The sequence below is a fragment of the Mizuhopecten yessoensis genome, unplaced genomic scaffold (assembly GCF_002113885.1).
Source record: "Mizuhopecten yessoensis strain PY_sf001 unplaced genomic scaffold, ASM211388v2 scaffold8107, whole genome shotgun sequence".
Taxonomy (NCBI): domain Eukaryota; kingdom Metazoa; phylum Mollusca; class Bivalvia; order Pectinida; family Pectinidae; genus Mizuhopecten; species Mizuhopecten yessoensis.
This window is the reverse complement of record NW_018407382.1, coordinates 8,161-30,936: the sequence shown is the minus strand read 5'-3', so window position 1 is coordinate 30,936 and position 22,776 is coordinate 8,161. Positions and strand designations below refer to the sequence as shown.

At 37.3% G+C, this 22,776-nt stretch overlaps 1 protein-coding gene across 1 annotated transcript in view; it reads right to left on the bottom strand.

Moving 5' to 3' along the window:
* The window catches only part of LOC110454903 (25S rRNA (adenine-N(1))-methyltransferase-like), a 35,767-nt gene extending 12,997 nt beyond the window's left edge, over positions 1-22,770 (bottom strand). Inside the window, exons 1-6 of the mRNA XM_021504691.1 lie at positions 22,665-22,770; positions 19,209-19,880; positions 6,823-6,921; positions 4,767-5,809; positions 4,073-4,202; positions 720-826 (exon numbers count right to left, since the gene is read on the bottom strand). Coding sequence (XP_021360366.1) covers positions 720-826; positions 4,073-4,202; positions 4,767-5,809; positions 6,823-6,921; positions 19,209-19,844 — 2,015 coding nt within the window. The 5' untranslated portion in view covers positions 19,845-19,880; positions 22,665-22,770. The remainder of the gene's footprint in view (positions 1-719; positions 827-4,072; positions 4,203-4,766; positions 5,810-6,822; positions 6,922-19,208; positions 19,881-22,664) is intronic.
* Between the last annotated feature and the right edge of the window lie 6 nt (positions 22,771-22,776).

Genomic DNA, 22,776 nt, shown 5'->3' with positions numbered 1-22,776 from the left:
GAGATCTACACTTACCCTGGTTTGTTTATGAGACCTACACTTACCCTGGTTGGAGTATGAGACCTACATTTACTCTGGTTTGAGTATGAGACCTTCACTTACCCTGGTTTGTGTATGAGACCTACACTTACCCTGGTTGGAGTAGGAGACCTACACTTACCCTGGTTTAAGTAGAAGACCTCCACTTACCCTGGTTGGAGTAAGGAGACCTACACTTACCCTGGTTTGAGTATGAGACCTACACTTATCCTGGTTGGAGTATGAGACCTACACTTACCCTGGTTTGTGTAGAAGACCTGGTTGGAATATGAGACCTACACTTACCCTGGTTGGAGTATGAGATCTACACTTACCCTGGTTTAAGTAGAAGACCTACACTTACCCTGGTTTAAGTAAAAGACCTACACTTACCCTGGTTTGTGTATGAGACCTACACTTACCCTGGTTTAAGTAGAAGACCTACACTTACCATGGTTTAAGTAGAAGACCTACACTTACCGTGGTTTAAGTAAAAGACCTACACTTACCCTGGTTGGATTATGAGATCAACACTTACCCTGGTTTAAGTAGAAGACATACACTTACCCTGGTTTGTGTATGAGACCTACACTTACCCTGGTTTGAGTAGGAGACCTGGTTGGAGTATGAGACCTACACTTACCCTGGTTGGAGTAGGAGACCTACACTTACCCTGGTTTAAGTAGAAGACCTATACTTACCCTGGTTTGATAACCCTGCTGGCCTCCCTCAGGTAGTCTGGTAGATTTTTTCCCATCAGTGACAAACAGAACACTGCCACATCAACACTCTCATTCTTCAACGGGACCTTCAGTCAAAATATTACGCATTTGTTATATTCCAATATAATAAAAATGTCAAAAGTTTGAAAGCTGTGCATGAAGCAGACTTCAGTTATAAGCTATTCAGTGTGTGTAAAACAACTTATTTATGGATAGTCAAACGTTACAGACTAATTATGTTATAGTCACACTTTAGAAATGTCAAACTTATTTTGAGTTATATTTATGTGACTAATTTTGTATTTGTTATATTTATGTGACTAATTTTGTCTCACCTTAGCCATGTCACAGACCTATTTTGAGTTATATTTATGTGACTAATTTTGTATTTGTTATATTTATGTGACTAATTTTGTCTCACTTTAGCCATGTCAGACTTATTTTGAGTTATATTTATGTTACTTATTCTGTCTCACCCTGGACATGCCAGACTTATTTTGAGTTATATAAATGCGATTATTTTGTCTTACCTTAGCCATGTCACAGAGTTATTTTGAGTTATATTAATGCGATTATTTTGTCTCACCTTAGCCATGTCAGAGTTATTTTGAATTATATTAATGCGATTATTTTGTCTCACCTTAGCCATGTCACAGACTTATTTTGAGTTATATTAATGCGATAATTTTGTCTCACCTTAGCCATGTCACGGACTTATTTTGAGTTGTATTGATGTGACTAATTCTGTCTCACCTTAGCCATGTCACAGACTTATTTGGAGTTATATTGATGTGACTTATTCTCTCTCACCTTAGCCATGTCACAGACTTATTTTGAGTTATATTAATGCGATTATTTTGTCTCACCTTAGCCATGTCAGAGTTATTTTGAATTATATTAAGGCGATTATTTTGTCTCACCTTAGCCATGTCAGAGTTATTTTGAATTATATTAAGGCGATTATTTTGTCTCACCTTAGCCATGTCAGAGTTATTTTGAATTATATTAAGGCGATTATTTTGTCTCACCTTAGCCATGTCAGAGACTTATTTTGAGTTATATTGATGTGAATTATTTTGTCTCACCTTAGCCATGTCACAGACTTATTTGGAGTTATATTGATTTGACTTATTCTGTCTCACCTTAGCCATGTCACTGACTTATTTTGAGTTATATAAATGCGATTATTTTGTCTTACCTTAGCCATGCCACAGAGTTATTTTGAGTTATATTAATGCGATTATTTTGGCTCACCTTAGCCATGTCACAGACTTATTTTGAGTTATATTGATGTGACTCATTCTGTCTCACCTTAGCCATGTCACAGACTTATTTTGAGTTATATAAATGCGATTATTCTGTCTCACCTTAGCCATGTCATAGACTTATTTTGAGTTATATTAATGCGATTATTTTGTCTCACCTTAGCCATGTCACAGACTTATTTTGAGTTATATTAATGCGATAATTTTGTCTCACCTTAGCCATGTCACGGACTTATTTTGAGTTGTATTGATGTGACTTATTTTGTCTCACCTTAGCCATGTCACAGACTTATTTTGAGTTATATTAATGCTATTATTTTGTCTCACCTTAGCCATGTCACAGAGTTATTTGAGTTATATTGATGTGACATATTCTGTCTCACCTTAGCCATGTCACAGAGTTATTTGAGTTATATTGATGTGACATATTCTGTCTCACCTTAGCCATGTCACAGAGTTTTTTGAGTTATATTAATGCGATTATTTTGTCTCACCTTAGCCATATCACAGACTTATTTTGAGTTATATTAATGCTATTATTTTGTCTCACCTTAGCCATGTCACGGACTTATTTTGAGTTGTATTTATGTGATTATTTTGTCTCACCTTAGCCATGTCACAGAGTTATTTGAGTTATATTGATGGGACTTATTCTGTCTCACCTTAGCCATGTCACAGAGTTTTTTGAGTTATATTAATGCGATTATTTTGTCTCACCTTAGCCATATCACAGACTTATTTTGAGTTATATTAATGCTATTATTTTGTCTCACCTTAGCCATGTCACAGAGTTATTTGAGTTATATTGATGGGACTTATTCTGTCTCACCTTAGCCATGTCAGAGTTATTTTGAGTTATATTAATGTGACTTATTCTGTCTCACCTTAGCCATGTCACAGAGTTATTTTGAGTTATATTAATGCGATTATTCTGTCTAACCTTAGCCATGTCACAGACTTATTTTCAGTTATATTGATGTGACTTATTCTGTCTCCCCTTAGCCATGTCACAGAGTTTTTTGAGTTATATTAATGCGATTATTTTGTCTTACCTTAGCCATGTAACGGACTTATTTTGAGTTGTATTTATGTGATTATTTTGTCTCAACTTAGCCATGTCACAGACTTATTTTGAGTTATATTAATGCGATTATTTTGTCTTACCTTAGCCATGTCACGGACTTATTTTGAGTTGTATTTATGTGATTATTTTGTCTCACCTTAGCCATGTCACAGACTTATTTTGAGTTATATTGATGTGACTTATTCTCTCTCACCTTAGCCATGTCACAGACTTATTTTGAGTTGTATTGATGCGATTATTCTGTCTCACCTTAGCCATGTCACAGAGTTATTTTGAGTTATATTGATGTGACTTAATCTGTCTCACCTTAGCCATGTCATAGACTTATTTTGAGTTATATTGATGCGATTATGCTGTCTCACCTTAGCCATGTCACAGAGTTATTTTGAGTTATATTGATGTGACTTATTCTCTCTCACCTTAGCCATGTCACAGACTTATTTTGAGTTGTATTGATTTGACTTATTCTGTCTCACCTTAGCCATGTCAGAGTTATTTTGAGTTATATTTATGTGACTTATTCTGTCTCACCTTAGCCATGTCACAGACTTATTTTCAGTTATATTGATGTGACTTATTCTGTCTCACCTCAGCCATGTCACAGACTTATTTTGAGTTGTATTGATGCGATTATTCTGTCTCACCTTAGCCATGTCACAGACTTATTTTGAGTTATATTAATGCGATTATTCTGTCTAACCTTAGCCATGTCACAGACTTATTTTCAGTTATATTGATGTGACTTATTCTGTCTCACCTTAGCCATGTCACAGACTTATTTTGAGTTATATTGATGTGACTTATTCTGTCTCACCTTAGACATGTCACAGACTTATTTTGAGTTGTATTGATGTGACTTATTCTGTCTCACCTTAGCCATGTCAGAGTTATTTTGAGTTATATTAATGTGACTTATTCTGTCTCACCTTAGCCATGTCACAGACTTATTTTGAGTTGTATTGATGTGACTTATTCTTTCTCACCTTAGCCATGTCACAGGCTGTCACATGTTTGTTGGTAGCCACCAGGTCAAATGAGTGTACTTTGTTTGGTAGGGTGCGGGCTATAATTGCATCACCACATCCAAAGTCTGCGACCACCAAATTTTGTGACCTGAAATTAGAAATAATTCGACATAGAGCAGAGATCAATATGACAGATTATGGTTTGGTCAAACTCTGCTACAAGACAATGAGGCTCGATGGTTACCTTAAACGACTTAAACGTCAAGTACTTCAGTGATTAAATGTTGTTGGTTACCTAAGCACACTTAACAGTAAAAGCAATGTAATAAAATAATTAAATATTGTTGATTGATAGACATAAGGTTACAAGTCAGAGATCAATACCAGGTGAGCGATGCAGTATTAAAAAGAAATTGTTTAAATTAACAAAAGGCCATTTGTCACTAACCTGGTGATGTTGACACGGTTGAATTAAGCCACTTGTCACTAACCCGGTGATCATGTTGACACAGTTTAATTAAGCCATTTGTCACTAACCTGGTGATCATGTTGACACAATTTAATTAAGCCACTTGTCACTTACCTGGTGATGTTGACACAGTTTTATTAAGCCACTTGTCACTTACCTGGTGATGTTGACACAGTTTAATTAAGCCACTTGTCACTAACCTGGTGATGTTGACACGGTTTAATTAAGCCACTTGTCAATTACCTGGCCTGCAGCTGCCCAATGATAACGCTGACTGGGTTGACAGGCCACTTGGCCACCTGTGACTGGAAACCCTGGTGGTACACCTGGAAGGCCTCTTTATCTTGCTCAAACATTACATATGACTCACTCCCCGTCTGGCTGTACAATTGCTCATTGAGAAAGCGGAATCTAGCTGACTTGAGTTTGTCCAGCATGCGTTGTTTGAGTGAGAGAGTTGTCTGCCCTGACTTGCTTGATTCTGCCTGTACAGGTTGTTTTGACACAGACACAGAGGGAGGAGAAGCAGACAACATTTTATCCAACACTTTCACTTGAAATTTTTCATTCACTCGTTCCTTTCCTTGTTTTCTGTTACTTTTTACACCTGGTTGTACCAGATCTTTGTCATTTATCAAAGTTTTATCACATTTGTTTTGCTTTAGTTTCTTTAGGAAAGGATCTGTGATTTTGTCTTTTTTCTTTGTCTTTTTACCTTGACTACCCGGTAACACAACTTTGTTGTAGACATTTTCTACTGTATCTGATGTGTTAGTATGTTTTACCCCTGACTGTCTTCGTTCCTTCCCTAGGATTGTTTCACCTGTTGGTCTATCACCAGGCGGCTGTACTGTCACACTGCCAGAATCAACATCATCATGTATTATTTCATTTTTCATCACCGACAAATGCTTGTACTTATTCCTTTTATTTGAATTTTTCTTTTTCCTCTTCTTTTTCTCACCTTTATAAGTGTTCTGATAGTCCGTTGGTGATACCTGTTGAACGTTTTTCTGTTTTTTACTTGGACTTTGATTTTCACCTTGCTGTGCCTTTCGTTTGATGCCATTAACAGGGCTACAGTGTGTAACGTTGTGGTCGCTCTCCTCTGTAGGAGGAATCCTGTAGGCCTTCTCCGATTCTTTTCTACCTTTGGATAATTTCTGCTTGTTTTCATTCTTCTTGCCCTCCAACATTGGCCTAGAACTCACATTTTTGGAAACTTTTGTTTTTCCAACATCAGATTCAATTTTAGCAGGTGTTTTTTTTAGATGTGTTTGTTGCTTCTACAAGATAAAAAGAAATAGAAACAATTTTAGAATTCTGATTAAGACCCTTAAGACCTTTCCATCCATGACTAATATTTGATTCGACCATATCTGGATCTTAAGAAGAAGATTTTTGAAATGTAGCCAATTTGATCATTTATGGCCCTATCCCTCAGGCCCATGGGGACGCCCTACCCCTCAGGCCCCTGGGAAGGTATTTCCATATAACTTTCAGTTTGCTTTTGACCACAAAACCTTCTTGCAATATTTGATTGAAATTGGTTTAGTAGATATGGAGAAGTCAAAAATGAGAATGGTCTCAGATGATATAAAAATATTCTAAATATGTCCAAAAGTGTTAAACAGTAGCAAAATGTACTTCTTCCCCACGGATGCAGGAGTTATAAATTATCCAAATCTGATTAAGTACTTTTTAGTTTGGACCTTTCGATCCAAATGACTGGATTCCAGCATATCTGGGTCTAAAAATGATTTGTATGACCCTTTTTAGCCCTATCCCTTAGGCCCTAGTTGGTGGTGATGGTAGTAAGGAAAGGGTGTGGGGTGGGTGGTGATGGTAGTAAGGAGAGGGTGTGGGGTGGGTGGGGTGGATGGTGATGGTAGTAAGGACAGGGTGTGGGATGGGTGGTGATGGTAGTAAGGAGAGGGTGTGGGGTGGGTGGTGATGGTAGTAAGGAGAGGATGTGGGGTGGGAGGTGATGGTAGTAAGGAGAGGGTGTGGGATGGGTGGTGATGGTAGTAAGGAGAGGGTCTGGGGTGGATGGTGATGGTAGTAAGGAGAGGAAGTTCAATAACTCACAAACCATACAGGGTAGTTGCAGTTAAAGTTCAATAACTCACAAACCATACAGAGTTGTTGCAGTTTAAGTTCAATAACTTACAAACCATACAGAGTTGTTGCAGTTAAAGTTCAATAACTCACAAACCATACAGGGATGTTGCAGCATATTACACATAAAATATGACAAATTTTGAAAAGTTCAAAGAGATCAAAAATAGTGCCCCAGTACCTTTGCTGCCCTGGGTTGGTGAACGGGGTTGAAGAGACTGGAGTTGAGGTCATCTGCAGCCTCTCCCACTGCCCAGCCTCCTACAGAGAAGTCCATGACCTGATAGAAAATTAGATATATCGATGGTTATTTAGTGTTATTAGACGATAGACCACACAAGTACATGTATTATTTTTCCAACAGAACACAAATTTAAAGTACAACACTCTTCCAAAAACCACCCCAATCTTTCTTTACAGAAAATTACAAAATAATCAGCATATTTGCATGTGTTATGGTTGAATATAACGATGATGAGAAAAATGTAGAAAAATATTCAAATCATGAGTTATGTATTAAACATCTTGTGTTTAGGTCCTATTAACAGCTATATGGTCAGTACATTTACAAGTACAAGACATGGCGGTCAGTTTTTGTGTAAACCTTTGTATGCCTATTTTATGCTTGGTCACCAAGATAATCCAGTTATTTAAATTACTGGTAGGCTGTTTTCCACATGTAAATATTTGACACATGATAAAAGATGACAAGAAGCATGTTGACAAAAAAGTGGAACCTTTGGAATAATGCTTGACAAAGGAATTGACAATAGACTAATTAAACAAATAGTCTAACAGTGATCAAAACTATGAAATGAATATTGAGGAAATCCCATACTAACCAAATGAATCTAATATTTGTGCTACCCTTACTGGTGATACATCTATTGATAAAATGTGACTTTAATGTGCTATTCAGTTCTAATTAGAGCTGTACATGTAGGTTGGTTAGGTGCTTAACAAGTTCTCAACACATTTGACCCCTGCGATACTGAATTCAGGGAAAAGTAAATCATTTGGACGAAGCTGAGAGCTCTCTATCTGGGCAGGCTACTGGCCAAACATCATCACTCTTCACTTTTTGGTTCAAAGGGGTTTGACTTTATTTTTCAACACAATGAAACCCTTTTATCAAAGAAGCTAACCACCTGACATTAGGACTCTAGGCCTATTAGTGCTTCAGAAGAAGTTTTTGACATTATTAACCCCAATGACCTCTTTTAAAGGCAAAGGTCATTCATCCAAGTATGCTACTGGCCAAATATCAGGATTCTAGGCTTTTTGATTCTTTTTCAGAAGTTGATTGAAGTTTTTGACATATTTGATCCCTGTAATCTTGAATCTAGTTCAAGGCATTTTTATTCGCAAACTTTGTTGCGCTCCATCTCAGGAAACCACCAGCTTGGGATATTTTACCCCTGTCTGTGCTTAAGCTTGGCAAAATTTGCTTAAAGCACTTCTTTTTCTGTTTGCAAATAAGGATTATGTTAAGCAACTTTAAGTAAACACTGTATAGTGATTTGGACATCCAATTGAACTGTAAAGTATATATGTACTGTAGTAGTTTATTTAATATTTAAGTTCTGCATTTATGTACATTGACGCTCCAAATTGTGGAACTGATCTAATTCTGGTTCAGTCACTTTGGTCATTATGTGGAACTGATCTGATTCTGGTTAAGTCACTTTGGTCATTATGTGGAACTGATCTAATTCTGGTGAAGTCACTTTGGTCATTATGTGGAACTGATCTGATTCTGGTTAAGTCACTTTGGTCATTATGTGGAACAGATCTGATTCTGGTTAAGTCACTTTGGTCATTCTGTGGAACTGATCTGATTCTGATTAAGTCAGTTTGGTCATTATGTGGAACTGATCTGATCGGTTAATTCACTTCAGTCATTCTGTGGAACTGATCTGATTGGTTAAGTCACTTTGGTCATTCTGTGGAACTGATCTGATTCTGATTAAGTCACTTTGGTCATTATGTGGAACTGATCTGATTGGTTAAGTCATTTTGGTCATTATGTGGAACTGATCTGATTGGTTAAGTCACTTCGGTCATTATGTGGAACTGATCTGATTGGTTAAGTCACTTCAGTCATTCTGTGGAACTGATCTGATTGTTTAAGTCACTTCAGTCATTCTGTGGAACTGATCTGATTGGTTGTCACTTCAGTCATTCTGTGGAACTGATCTGATTGGTTAAGTCACTTCTGTCATTCTGTGGAACTGATCTGATTAGTTAAGTCACTTCAGTCATCCTGCGGAACTGATCTGATAGGTTAAGTCACTTCAGTTATTATGTGGAACTGATATGATTGGTTAAGTCACTCCAGTTATTATGTGGAACTGACCTGATTGGTTAAGTCCCTTCAGTCATTATGTGGAACTCATCTGATTGGTTAAGTCCCTTCAGTCATTATGTGGAACTCATCTGATTGGTTAAGTAACTTCGGTCATTCTGTGGAACTGATCTTATTGTTTAAGTCACTTCAGTCCTTCTGTGGAACTGATCTTATTGTTTAAGTCACTTCGGTCATTCTGCGGAACTGATCTGATTCTGATTAAGTCAGTTTGGCCATTATGTGGAACTGTTCTGATTGGTTAAGTCTCTTCAGTCATTATGTGTAACTGATCTGATTGAATAAGTCATTTTGGTCATTATTTGGAACTGATCTGATTGGTTAAGTCACTTCGGTCATCATGCGTCATATACGTAACATACTGCTATTGTCTGATAAGAAATAAGTGGGTTTTTTTTTTTTTGACAAATTTAAGTATTTCCGACAGCTAGAAATTAGAATAGCCATTCTGTTACAGACGTTTAAATAAGTAACATATATAGTGCACATAATAAAAAAAATCTTTAAATCTGTGTCTTCAATCACTATTAATCTTAGTACATTTTTAGACTTTGCTTTGTTTACCATGTATCGCTCCTTATACTTCACTGAATTGCATGAATAGAAATTTCCAGAAACAAGTTTCTTAGATGTTTTTTTTTACTAGAACCACAGGAGCCTGAAGTTCTGTCAATAATGAATAATAATAGTAATACAAAAAAAATACCAATAATGTGCTTCAAAATATTTTTTAAGCTATTATTGGTATTTTTTGTGTATTACTATTATTATTCATTATTGACAGAACTTTAGGCTCCTGTGCTAGAACATACTGATTTTCATATATTTGTAAGATTAATACACATTTAAGTGCATATTTTTCATATACAACATAAAGAGTTATAATTATTATGCTATTATACTTGAATACCTGACACTATACTGGATAGGGGTTGTGAGCTTACGAGTTCATGTACTGGTTTGACAGCTAATAATTATATAGACATGAGAAACTACGTAAGATGTCAAACTAGTTATGTACATTTGTATAACTAAATATTCAATTCCCAAATAAAAGCCAAGGTATTTAAAAACCAAGGTAAACTTAAAATTGAAGAGGTCAGACGCAAGGTAAGATTTTAAATTTTCATAAAAAAGATGACACCATGAGATAGGAATGTGAGAGTAGCAGGATATTTGTTGCATCCTGTAGTTCACGATCTGCACACAAATCTGTTTTCTTAAAAGCTGATGACTCCAAGAATCATTTTGCCCTCAGAACTGTGTTAACACAAACACATATTTTTTATGTCCAATTTTGTACGTGAAATTTTATATATTGATGAGGAAAGGTTCATATAAGTTTAATTTTGTTGCATTTAATCTATATTTGTGACTCTTATTGAGAAATTTCACGGACATTGCTGGGCAGTTTTAATTTTGTCCAAATCACCTTTATGAAGACCTTACATATCGGCAATTTGAAGAAAGACAAATTTAAGGTAAGACCATTAAATGAGATTAAAATCAGGGGCATTATATTTATTATTATCATACTTAGTATTGCTAAAGCAATAACATGTCCCCTACCGGCCCCCGCTAGCTAAACACTGTAATGATTTATAAAAATGGTGCCCTTTGGTGTTAATTTGGGGAAATAAAAAGTATACATGTAACTGATTTTAATGTAATAATAATATAAGAAATTGTAATGGTAGTATTATGACAGAGGAAATATATAAAATAAAATTATTGTTATATTTTGTTGCTTTTGTGGTTTTAAATCAATTACCAGCAAGGGTGATTAAGACATGAATATCATCACCAATGTGTAATAACGTGGTACTTATCCAGTTTAATTCAGTTCATTATTGCCCTTTTAACAGTGTTAGGGCCCTTTTATACCATAATGTGTTACATACTATTTCAAATATTTTCAATAAGTGATATGATTAATATTTCTAGGAAATGTAATAGGAAAAAAGATATATATTTTCATTAAGTGTAACCAGTATTCACATGGCCATGACCTTGACCCAACAACCCTTAAATTTGAAATATTTCGAGATATTATGGTCCTTAGTAATTATGTGAAGTTTGATCAAAATCCCTGAAGGATTGAAGCCACTAGAGCCCTGACAATTAATTTTCTAAAAATAGTAACAGTGACCTAGACCCAACAACCCTTAAATTTGAAATTTCCGAGATATTATGGTCCTTTGTAATTGTGTGAAGTTTGATCAAAATCCCTGAAGGATTGAAGCCACTAGAGCCCTGACAATTAATTTTTCTAAAAATAGTAACAGTGACCTAGACCCAACAACCCTTAAATTTGAAATTTCCGAGATATTATGGTCCTTTGTAATTGTGTGAAGTTTGATCAAAATCCCTGAAGGATTGAAGCCACTAGAGCCCTGACAATTAATTTTTCTAAAAATAGTAACAGTGACCTAGACCCAACAACCCTTAAATTTGAAATTTCCGAGATATTATGGTCCTTTGTAATTGTGTGAAGTTTGATCAAAATCCCTGAAGGATTGAAGCCACTAGAGCCCTGACAATTAATTTTTCTAAAAATAGTAACAGTGACCTTGACCCAACAACCCTTAAATTTGAAATTTCCGAGATATTATGGTCCTTTGTAATTGTGTGAAGTTTGATCAAAATCCCTGAAGGATTGAAGCCACTAGAGCCCTGACAATTAATTTTTCTAAAAATAGTAACAGTGACCTTGACCCAACAACCCTTAAATTTGAAATTTCCGAGATATTATGGTCCTTTGTAATTGTGTGAAGTTTGATCAAAATCCCTGAAGGATTGAAGCCACTAGAGCCCTGACAATTAATTTTTCTAAAAATAGTAACAGTGACCTTGACCCAACAACCCTTAAATTTGAAATTTTTCGAGATATTATGGTCCTTTGTAATTGTGTGAAGTTTGATCAAAATCCCTCAAGGAATGAAGCAGCTAGAGCACTGACAATGATTTTTTTTAAATAGTAACGGTGACCTTGACCTGACAACCCTGAAATTCAAATTTTCCAAGATATTATGGTCCTTTGTAATTGTGTGAGGTTTGATCAAAATCCCTCAAAGAATGATGCCGTTAGAACTCTGACAAGGATTTTCTAAAAATATTAACGGTGACCTTGACCTTGACCTCACAACCCTGAAATTCAAACTTGTCCGAGATATTATGGTCCTTTGTATTTGTGTGAAGTTTGATCAAAATCCCTCTTGGAATGAAGCTGCTAGAGTGCTGACAAGGATTTTCTAAAAATAGTAATGGTGACCTTGACCCAACAACCCTGAAACTTAAACTTGTCCGAGATATTATGGTCCTTTGTAATTGTGTGAAGTTTGATCAAAATCCCTCTAGGAATGAAGCCGCTCGAGCGCTGACAAAGATTGGTGTTACGTACGTACGTACACAGACGGACTGAGACGAAAACTATAGTCCCCCTCGGTTTCACCGGTAGGGGACTAGTAACTTCAATTAAGCCAAGTAACGTGTTTAAATACTAAATTCCCATTGCATCACATCATGAGTGGAAGGGCTAGCTACTGTTGCAATCGTGACAACAGATTTATAAATGAGCTAATGTGATGGAAATAAAATATAATATTAAACTTTTATGGCTCGGAATGTCCTGTGTCACGGGCCATGAAGAAGTTTTTCGGAAGATGGTTTTACTGAAATCTTCCACTTTTGCTTTTGACTCCCTTTGTCTCGTTATGTATGAGTACTTCAGCCATGTTTTACAAACGGCAGAGTATTTCACATACCTAAGAACATTTCCTGTTGTTAAAACATAACAATTGCAGTCTAATTAACATTGAAGGATGAATAGATATCAACTGCCGTGTCAGGACTATCCCAAGTCTCTTATTTTACTACAAAATTTTAGAAAACTATCGGAGAATATTTGGATATTATTTTGATTTTCTCCTGCAAAGAGGGACCCTTCGGAGTTCATCATTCCTATTTATATGGAACATCATAGCTTGCATCATTTATTCAGACCTGGATAGTGAAAGACAAAGTCGATGAGACCTTGTACTAGCAGGATTCCTAGAGGGTCGTCACATGGTTCCAGTTACTCATACATAACGTGAACTGATCTCAAGTTTTATTATTTTATCTTGAAACCATTTTTTATTCTATAGATGATTGACATTGTTTCCATTTACATGTTTTGCATTTAATTAGTAACTATTGTATTTATTTTGATACATAGGACTGTTTATATGTAATCTTCACTGCTGTCTTAGCTTGTGCAATAAACACTGAATATAATTCCCACATTTGATGATGTCATTTTTAGCCAGCCCTCACTGTTATTGATATCATCATTTTTAGCCAGCCCTCGCTGTTGATGATGACGTCAGTTTTAGCCAGCCCTCACTGTTATTGATGTCATCATTTTTAGCTAGCCCTCGCTGTTGATGATGACGTCATTTTTAGCCAGCCCTCACTGTTATTGATGTCATCATTTTTAGCCAGCCCTCGCTGTTGATGATGACGTCAGTTTTAGCCAGCCCTCGCTGTTATTGATGATGTCTTTTTTAGCCAGCCCTCACTGTTATTGATGTCATCATTTTTAGCTAGCCCTCGCTGTTGATGATGACGTCATTTTTAGCCAGCCCTCACTGTTATTGATGTCATCATTTTTAGCCAGCCCTCGCTGTTGATGATGACGTCACTTTTAGCCAGCCCTCGCTGTTATTGATGATGTCACTTTAGCCAGCCCTCGCTGTTATTGATGATGTCATCTCAGCCAGCCCTCGTTGTTATTGATAACGTCACTTTAGCCAGCCCTTGCTGTTATTGATGACGTCACTTTAGCCAGCCCTCGCTGTTATTGATGACATCATTTTTAGCCAGCCATCCCTGTTATTGATGACGTCACTTTTAGCCAGCCCCCGCTGTTATTGATGATGTCATCTCAGCCAGCCCTCGCTGTCATTGATGATGTCACTTTTAATCAGCCCTCACTGTTATTGATGATGTAACTTTAGCCAGCCCTCGCTGTTATTGATGACGTCACTTTAGCCAGCCCTTGCTGTTATTGATGACGTCACTTTTAACCAGCCCTCACTGTTATTGATGATGTCACCTCAGCCAGCCCTCGCTGTTATTGATGACGTCACTTTTACCAACCCTCGCTGTTATTGATGACGTCACTTTTACCAACCCTTGCTGTTATTGATTACGTCACTTTTAGCCAGCCCTCGCTGTTATTGATGATGTCCCTTTAGCCAGCCCTCGCTGTTATTGATGATGTCACTTTAGTCAGCCCTCGCTGTTATTGATGATGTCACTTTAGCCAGCCCTCGCTGTTATTGATGATGTCATCTCAGCCAGCCCTCGCTGTTATTGATGACGTCATTTTTAGCCAGCCATCACTGTTATTGATGATGTCACTTTTAGCCAGCCCTCACTGTTATTGATGATGTCACTTTAACCAACCCTCGCTGTTATTGATGACGTCACTTTTAGCCAGCCCTCGCTGTTATTGATGACGTCACTTTAGCCAACCCTCGCTGTTATTGATGACGTCACTTTAACCAACCCTCGCTGCTATTGATGACGTCACTTTTAGCCAGCCCTCGCTGTTATTGATGATGTCACTTTTAGCCAGCCCCCGCTGTTATTGTTATCATTTTTAGCCAGCCATTGCTGTTATTGATGTCATTTTGAGCCAGCCCTAGCTGTTATTGATGATGTCAATTTTAGCCAGCCCTAGCTGTTATTGATGAGGTCATTTGATTGTACATTATGTAGTAGGTCATTCAACAAACTTTGTTATTACTATTACCAGGTTAGGTACTGCATTTTTAACCACCGGCCTTTTTGTATTTAGATTTGGTCTGATGTCGACACTAGGATTAAAGCTGTTATACCCAGTACAATGTTGTCATGGTCATCTTTACCTGTTAATTATGAAACAAGTTTTTTCAACTTATATTAATTAATCACTCTTGTCAGCCCACATATTAGCGCGTGGGGATCTTAATGTGGGACGAAACAGCAGAACACAGAGAAAACCCATGTGGTCGCGGACATGTAACCTTCTAAATTTTCAGTGCTTTCCACTGTGCACCAACCACCTTGCTTGTTGTATGGAGGAACCTAAATTTGAAATACGAGAGATGCTGATTTGTATAGTACTTCTAGGTACATATAGTGATACTGTCAAAATCCTAGATGGTTGCCTTGGAACCATTTTGTTTTTCTAATCGGCCATCTTCGCAATGAACCACACTTGTTGGTAAAATAGGCTGATCTGATTATCTCGTCACCAAGTGGGTTGGAATCCCTGATTTGTGTCGGTAATTTCATGGTATCAATCTTTGAATTCCACATTGTTCAGTGTACACCGGAGTCTGTACTATGTGTCTACTATCTCCCACTAATACTACATACATACAGGGGCACTCTTTGTGTTCTATTCCTCGGATTACATGTTGAAATATTCGGCAGAAGTGGCCATAAGAATTGCCGCCGGTGCAATAGGAAAAAGACAAGCAATAGAAGAGAATTTGAGGGAAATAACCCAAATAATTACCCTATATAAGGACTGGTCAAGATACTCACAGCATACTATCAGACAAATAATTACCCTATATAAGGACTTGTCAAGATACTCACAGCATACGATCAGACAAATAATTACCCTCCACTAATACTACATACATACAGGGGCACTCTTTGGGTTCTATTCCTCGGATTACATGTTGAAATATTCGGCAGAAGTGGCCATAAGAATTGCCGCCGGTGCAATAGGAAAAAGACAAGCAATAGAAGAGAATTTGAGGGAAATAACCCAAATAATTACCCTATATAAGGACTGGTCAAAATACTCACAGGATACGATGAGACAAATAATTACCCTATATAAGGACTGGTCAAGATACTCACTGCATACGATCAGACAAATAATTACCCTCCACTAATACTACATACATACAGGGGCACTCTTTGGGTTCTATTCCTCGGATTACATGTTGAAATATTCGGCAGAAGTGGCCATAAGAATTGCCGCCGGTGCAATAGGAAAAAGACAAGCAATAGAAGAGAATTTGAGGGAAATAACCCAAATAATTACCCTATATAAGGACTGGTCAAGATCCTCACCGCATACGATCAGACAAATAATTACCCTCCACTAATACTACATACATACAGGGGCACTCTTTGGGTTCTATTCCTCGGATTACATGTTGAAATATTCGGCAGAAGTGGCCATAAGAATTGCCGCCGGTGCAATAGGAAAAAGACAAGCAATAGAAGGGAATTTGAGGGAAATAACCCAAATAATTACCCTATATAAGGACTGGCCAAGATAATCACAGCATACGATCAGACAAATAATTTCCCTATATAAGGACTGGTCAAGATACTCACTGCATACGATCAGACAAATAATTACCCTCCACTAATACTACATACATACAGGGGCACTCTTTGGGTTCTATTCCTCGGATTACATGTTGAAATATTCGGCAGAAGTGGCCATAAGAATTGCCGCCGGTGCAATAGGAAAAAGACAAGCAATAGAAGAGAATTTGAGGGAAATAACCCAAATAATTACCCTATATAAGGACTGGTCAAGATACTCACAGCGTACGATCAGACAAATAATTACCCTATATAAGTACTGGTCATGATACTCACAGCATACGACCAGACAAATAATTACCCTATATAAGGACTGGTCAAGATACTCACTGCATACGATCAGACAAATAATTACCCTCCACTAATACTACATACATACAGGGGCACTCTTTGGGTTCTATTCCTCGGATTACATGTTGAAATATTCGGCAGAAGTGGCCATAAGAATTGCCGCCGGTGCAATAGGAAAAAGACAAGCAATAGAAGGGAATTTGAGGGAAATAACCCAAATAATTACCCTATATAAGGACTGGTCAAGATCCTCACCGCATACGATCAGACAAATAATTACCCTCCACTAATACTACATACATACAGGGGCACTCTTTGGGTTCTATTCCTCGGATTACATGTTGAAATATTCGGCAGAAGTGGCCATAAGAATTGCCGCCGGTGCAATAGGAAAAAGACAAGCAATAGAAGGGAATTTGAGGGAAATAACCCAAATAATTACCCTATATAAGGACTGGTCAAGATACTCACTGCATACGATCAGACAAATAATTACCCTCCACTAATACTACATACATACAGGGGCACTCTTTGGGTTCTATTCCTCGGATTACATGTTGAAATATTCGGCAGAAGTGGCCATAAGAATTGCCGCCGGTGCAATAGGAAAAAGACAAGCAATAGAAGGGAATTTGAGGGAAATAACCCAAATAATTCCCCTATATAAGGACTGGTCAAGATACTCACTGCATACGATCAGACAAATAATTACCCTCCACTAATACTACATACATACAGGGGCACTCTTTGGGTTCTATTCCTCGGATTACATGTTGAAATATTCGGCAGAAGTGGCCATAAGAATTGCCGCCGGTGCAATAGGAAAAAGACAAGCAATAGAAGGGAATTTGAGGGAAATAACCCAAATAATTACCCTATATAAGGACTGGTCAAGATACTCACTGCATACGATCAGACAAATAATTACCCTCCACTAATACTACATACATACAGGGGCACTCTTTGGGTTCTATTCCTCGGATTACATGTTGAAATATTCGGCAGAAGTGGCCATAAGAATTGCCGCCGGTGCAATAGGAAAAAGACAAGCAATAGAAGGGAATTTGAGGGAAATAACCCAAATAATTACCCTATATAAGGACTGGTCAAGATACTCACAGCATACGATCAGACAAATATATCACCAGATTACATTGAGAGGGTGCTGTGAAATGTAGTTACACATCAGTAGTTATGTATTACCTGACAGGAACAACATTGGTTTAATGACTGTTTGCTGTTATTTGTTTGTATTCTCACCCAAAAAGTTGCACTTCCAATGTAAATATGCGTGGGAGATGATCATCTAGATTTAATGTAAGCAGCACGAGACTGAACTCCGAGAAGCAGTGGGATACTGTTACGTTGAATGAATTTGGTATGACGTGGCTGCAAATAAGTCAGCCAATTTGTTACAAAGCTGCATGGGATACTAAACTCAAGGTTTTAGTACTAAATTGTTGAAGCATGTGTACTAGCGATAGATGGGGCTGCCATTCATATGTACCACAAGGCAGAACTATATATGTTTATACACCCATCCCATGCCAATCAGACATATACTTCTGATGTATATTGCATGACAATATGAAAAGTAAGAACTTTGTACTGTATTACTCAAGTTGAGAACTGCTCCTGTGATGTAGAGAGAAAACATACTGTACCAGACTAATTGGAGCTGAAGGAATGCCTATAAAATAAAGGGCCATAACTCTGTAAATTATGGTCGCATAATGGTGGTTATAAAACTTGTCCAAGCTGTCAAGGTAATTAATATAGCCCTTCTTTGAAGTTTGAAGTTAATCCATTGAATTTACTCTAAGATATTACGCAGACAGCGTGTGCTCCCACATTCTAGATCTCAATTCACAAGTGATCACATGTCCCGTTGATTTGTCTTGTGCCAACACAGATTAATTGGAAATTGTTGATTAATAGCAGAACACTACACATCAACTGCACACATCTGCTTACGTGTCTAATATCATACCTATTTCAACTACAGTTGTGATATAAAGCTTAAATAATATCCCGACAGAAAGCTGGTGTTAAAAAATCTCAGAGAATGTTTTCATTTGGAACAAAATAAAAGCAGTAAATGTCAAGTTTATTTTCAATGGTTCCTGTACATGTTTATTAGACAATTAGAACAGGCATTGGTTTACACATGTCCAACGTGATTCTAAAAAACAAACATTCATTTAAAATCAATACCATCATGTACAGTATAAACAATATGGTAGTACAAAGCAACTTCAATGTCTCCTTGTATTACATTCGGTACTACATCATTGTATAGTGGAACTGGACTGGGTCGATCGCCAGTGACAAGATAGACACACATTTAGTTTAGAGTATCTATGTGTTATCTCCCAAAAAGAAATTTCAAAAAGTTTGCAGGTATTATGAAGGGCAACTTGAATAGCTACCATCTGATGATGGTGATGGCAGGCTAACATGACACACACAGATATATTTCAATTGCCAATGAAGAATAAGTGTATCACCAACAACATATTCAATTATTTAAAAGAGAACCGAATGAGGTCAACCTGAATATCCACAGATTTTTGTTTATGGCACTTGTAGGTATTGTCAAGGTTAAACTTAAGTTCTGCTAACACTTCCATATGCACCTTGTAGTCTTTTGCCTTTTTCTCTATGTGTGCTCGTGTTGAGGTTTTATGGAGAGAGTACACTGCCGTTCTGGCCAAGTGTAGGCCAGCCTGTATAAATTTCATGTCAATGCCCTGATTCTTCTTTGTCCCAAACGGAGGATTCATGATCACTGTGTCAAAACTGTTCTCTCTAATTTCCTGACACATCTCTGTTGCATCCATCTGAATCAAATCTAGGTCAAGTTCAAAGTCCTGCACATTTCTACGACAAACATCCAGAGCATCAGTGTCAATATCTATGCCGACAACATGACAAGCTCCAAGCATCTTGGCCCCTATTCCCAACACTCCACATCCACAGCCGAGATCGGCAACAGTTTGATTGTGGATATCATCAAAGTTGGTGTGGATCATGTGAAGGATACAAGCTGCAATGTGTGGAGTTGTTGTATATTGTTCCAGAAGTATCTTTGGTGTGTCAAATACATCAACATCTTCTAGGTAGCTTTCCAGCTCCTTCAGATGCAGTCTTGACCTTTTAACAGCCATAGCTACAGTGCTCAACACTGATGGTCTTTCATCGTTCTGAAATCAACAACAGACTTTTCAGTAGATGGTCAATGGTAAACAGTGCTTACAGTCATAAAGTAAAACATCGTAATAATCGTATTCATGTTACATCAATTGCAATTCAAATTACAGGAATTAAGCACCGGCTACCTTTGTAATTCTGAAAATGTTCATTATTATTTTATAACCAAATCTGCACATGAAAAGTCTGTTGTTAATAACCATGTGTTTGTTATTAATTATGATTACTGCCAGTTCCGGTAATCGTTCACATCGACATCTGAAAGTATTTCAAGTAATGGCCTTACTCAAGTCTGATTTTTTTTATTTCTAAAGGGAGTAAGAGCCAGCTGAAGTCCATTAGCCATTAGTGCTGGGAATCAGTAAAATTTTCAAGATCGATAATCGCAACTCCACAATCGATCAATAATCGAGAAAATCTGATGTAATTGATCAGCCGACTGATGAGAAAATACTCGTTTCTGAAATCTAGGCGGAAGGAAGGATTCAATTATATCTGTGTTTTGACTCAAATCTTGACGACAACTAGGTGTACTCACGGCTGGTATTAATTACCCCAAGTTGAATATTCCAATCACTATAACATGGCATATCAATAATAATTTATCACGAAAAACACTGCTAGCTTCATTTTACTAGCTTTCAAATATGGCGGTTTCGGTTGATACAAAATGCGGATGTATGTATTATACGAAATGAATACAAGTGAAGCAACGAAAAGCAATTCCGCATTTTTACCATATACAATTTCATTTTTATATTAACCACCAAATTCATAATGTCAGTGCAGATGTTAGTCTGCTTCAAGTTAGAAAAGGATTACAACACAATTGAACATAATCGATCTTTCATCAGACAAATCGATTATTGGATCGGACCCTTTTCAAACTTGATTTAATCGATGTTTCCGATTATCGGTACACCACTATTAACCAGTATAGCTGGCCGATACCATCTAGGGTGAATAATTCTCATAGTGATTGTTTGGAAGGTATAGAACCCTGGAGTTACAAAATGTGCGACAGCTAGCACCTCATTGGTGGTAGTTTTTTGTGTTTCACAATTTGATTAAAATCATCTGTTACATGGCTCCGCCTGAACATCTGAATGTGCCGCGGTCAGGGCCGCGGTCAGGGTCACATTCAAGTGACCTTTAGATGAACCAATCAGAGGCGGGCTGGCAAAAGTTTGCCAGCGATTCGGAATATCATGGTTGATAGATAAATAGCGAGGAGTATCGAACAGTTTAGTTTTCCAAAACAAATATGGCGGCGGGAACTGACGTTTCTACGATGCCAACGTACCCATTGGGTAATTACGTAGGCAACACCGCCATACAGTCTTTCTTCTCTAATAAAGCTTGGAATATCTTTTTCTGTTCTGGTTTCAGATGATCAATCTCAAATAACTTCAGAACTTTCGCATCATTCTCATCAATGTTCGCCATATTTGTTACAACTCCTTAACAATTTAATGAGTATTTATAAATATAAAGGTCACCTGAACGTGACCCTGACCGTGGCACACTCAGATGTTCAGGTGTAGTACGAAGTTAACGAAGCCATGTAACATATGATTTTAATCAGATTGCATGTTTTATTACCCTGTTTTTATACCTTATATAATCGGCTGTGACAAATTGCTAATACAAGGTAAGGTAAGGTAACAGCATTTTTAAGGCAACCCTGGCTGCTACGGTTCCAGGTTTTAGGGCGAAACAACCTGTTACCAGCTGCTACTCCATCCAAGGTGATTGGTGTGACTAGACCACTGTCTGGTTTTGCTTTCTTGTTAAATCTCGAGGTCAAGGTTGTCAAGTACTCGGCTAAGAAGTGGTCCCATCCAGAGTCATCTGAGCATTGGCTCGAGATGGCTACCTTGGCTGAGCCAGTATCCCTGCAGTATTTTTTGGAGCACATAGAAAGTGAGGGTTTGGGTTACGAAGTGAATGACATTCTCGATCTATCCCCTTGGCACTCTAGATATCCAAAGCTCCTTTTTCAGATGGTTCTGCTTCTTACGCAAACTTGCCTATTATATGCCAGTTGGAGTATGGATTTGTTACTAAAAATAACCCAAATAGCTTTAATAATAACAGTAACTTTTGCATGATATTATTAAAAATCGCATTAATTTACGACACTTGTAAATAGTATTTTGCTAAAAGATGTTTACTGAAAGCGTTGGCTACTTAGAAACTTTATGTAACTTTACCGGAAATATTGCATCTATTTATGTTACTTTCCCACATGCAAATAAAGTTTATTTTTGCATTTGTATTATGTTTCATGACTGAATAAATGCGACTTGGACAAACTATTTGAAAAAGTTAAGACTAAAGTTATTTTGGCTATTTTTAGTAATAAATCCATACCCCTATTGGCGTATGATAGGCGAGTTTGCGTATTATACGTAAGTTAGTGGTTTTCCCCGACCTGTTAGATGTGGTAGCACTTATAGAGGTCCAGTGTTGCCTGCTTGTGCCAGCCACAACGGTCCAAACGCTCATATTGTTTAAAAGAATTTAATGTGTTTTCATTTCACATCATTCCCCATTTCAGTAATAAAATTGTTAATGAAATGGGTATAATTTACAGTAGGCCTTCAGTACCCATACGCTGTTGTGCCCAACCTGGCACGTGCACGATATAATATAAGACTTCTACGGGATGGTTCAATGACAATCTCGTTTGATATGATCCTGCTGTAATTCTCAGATATGTAACCTATGGTCTAACTACCTTCAGAGACTAAATTATCACAAAACCATTGACTTACCTTATTTTAATGATGTTGCCTACACATGCCACTCACGCCAACATGAATATTGTAGAGGAAACGGAACTCTCCTCAAGTAAGCGCAGAAGCGGATACTACCATGTGCATATAT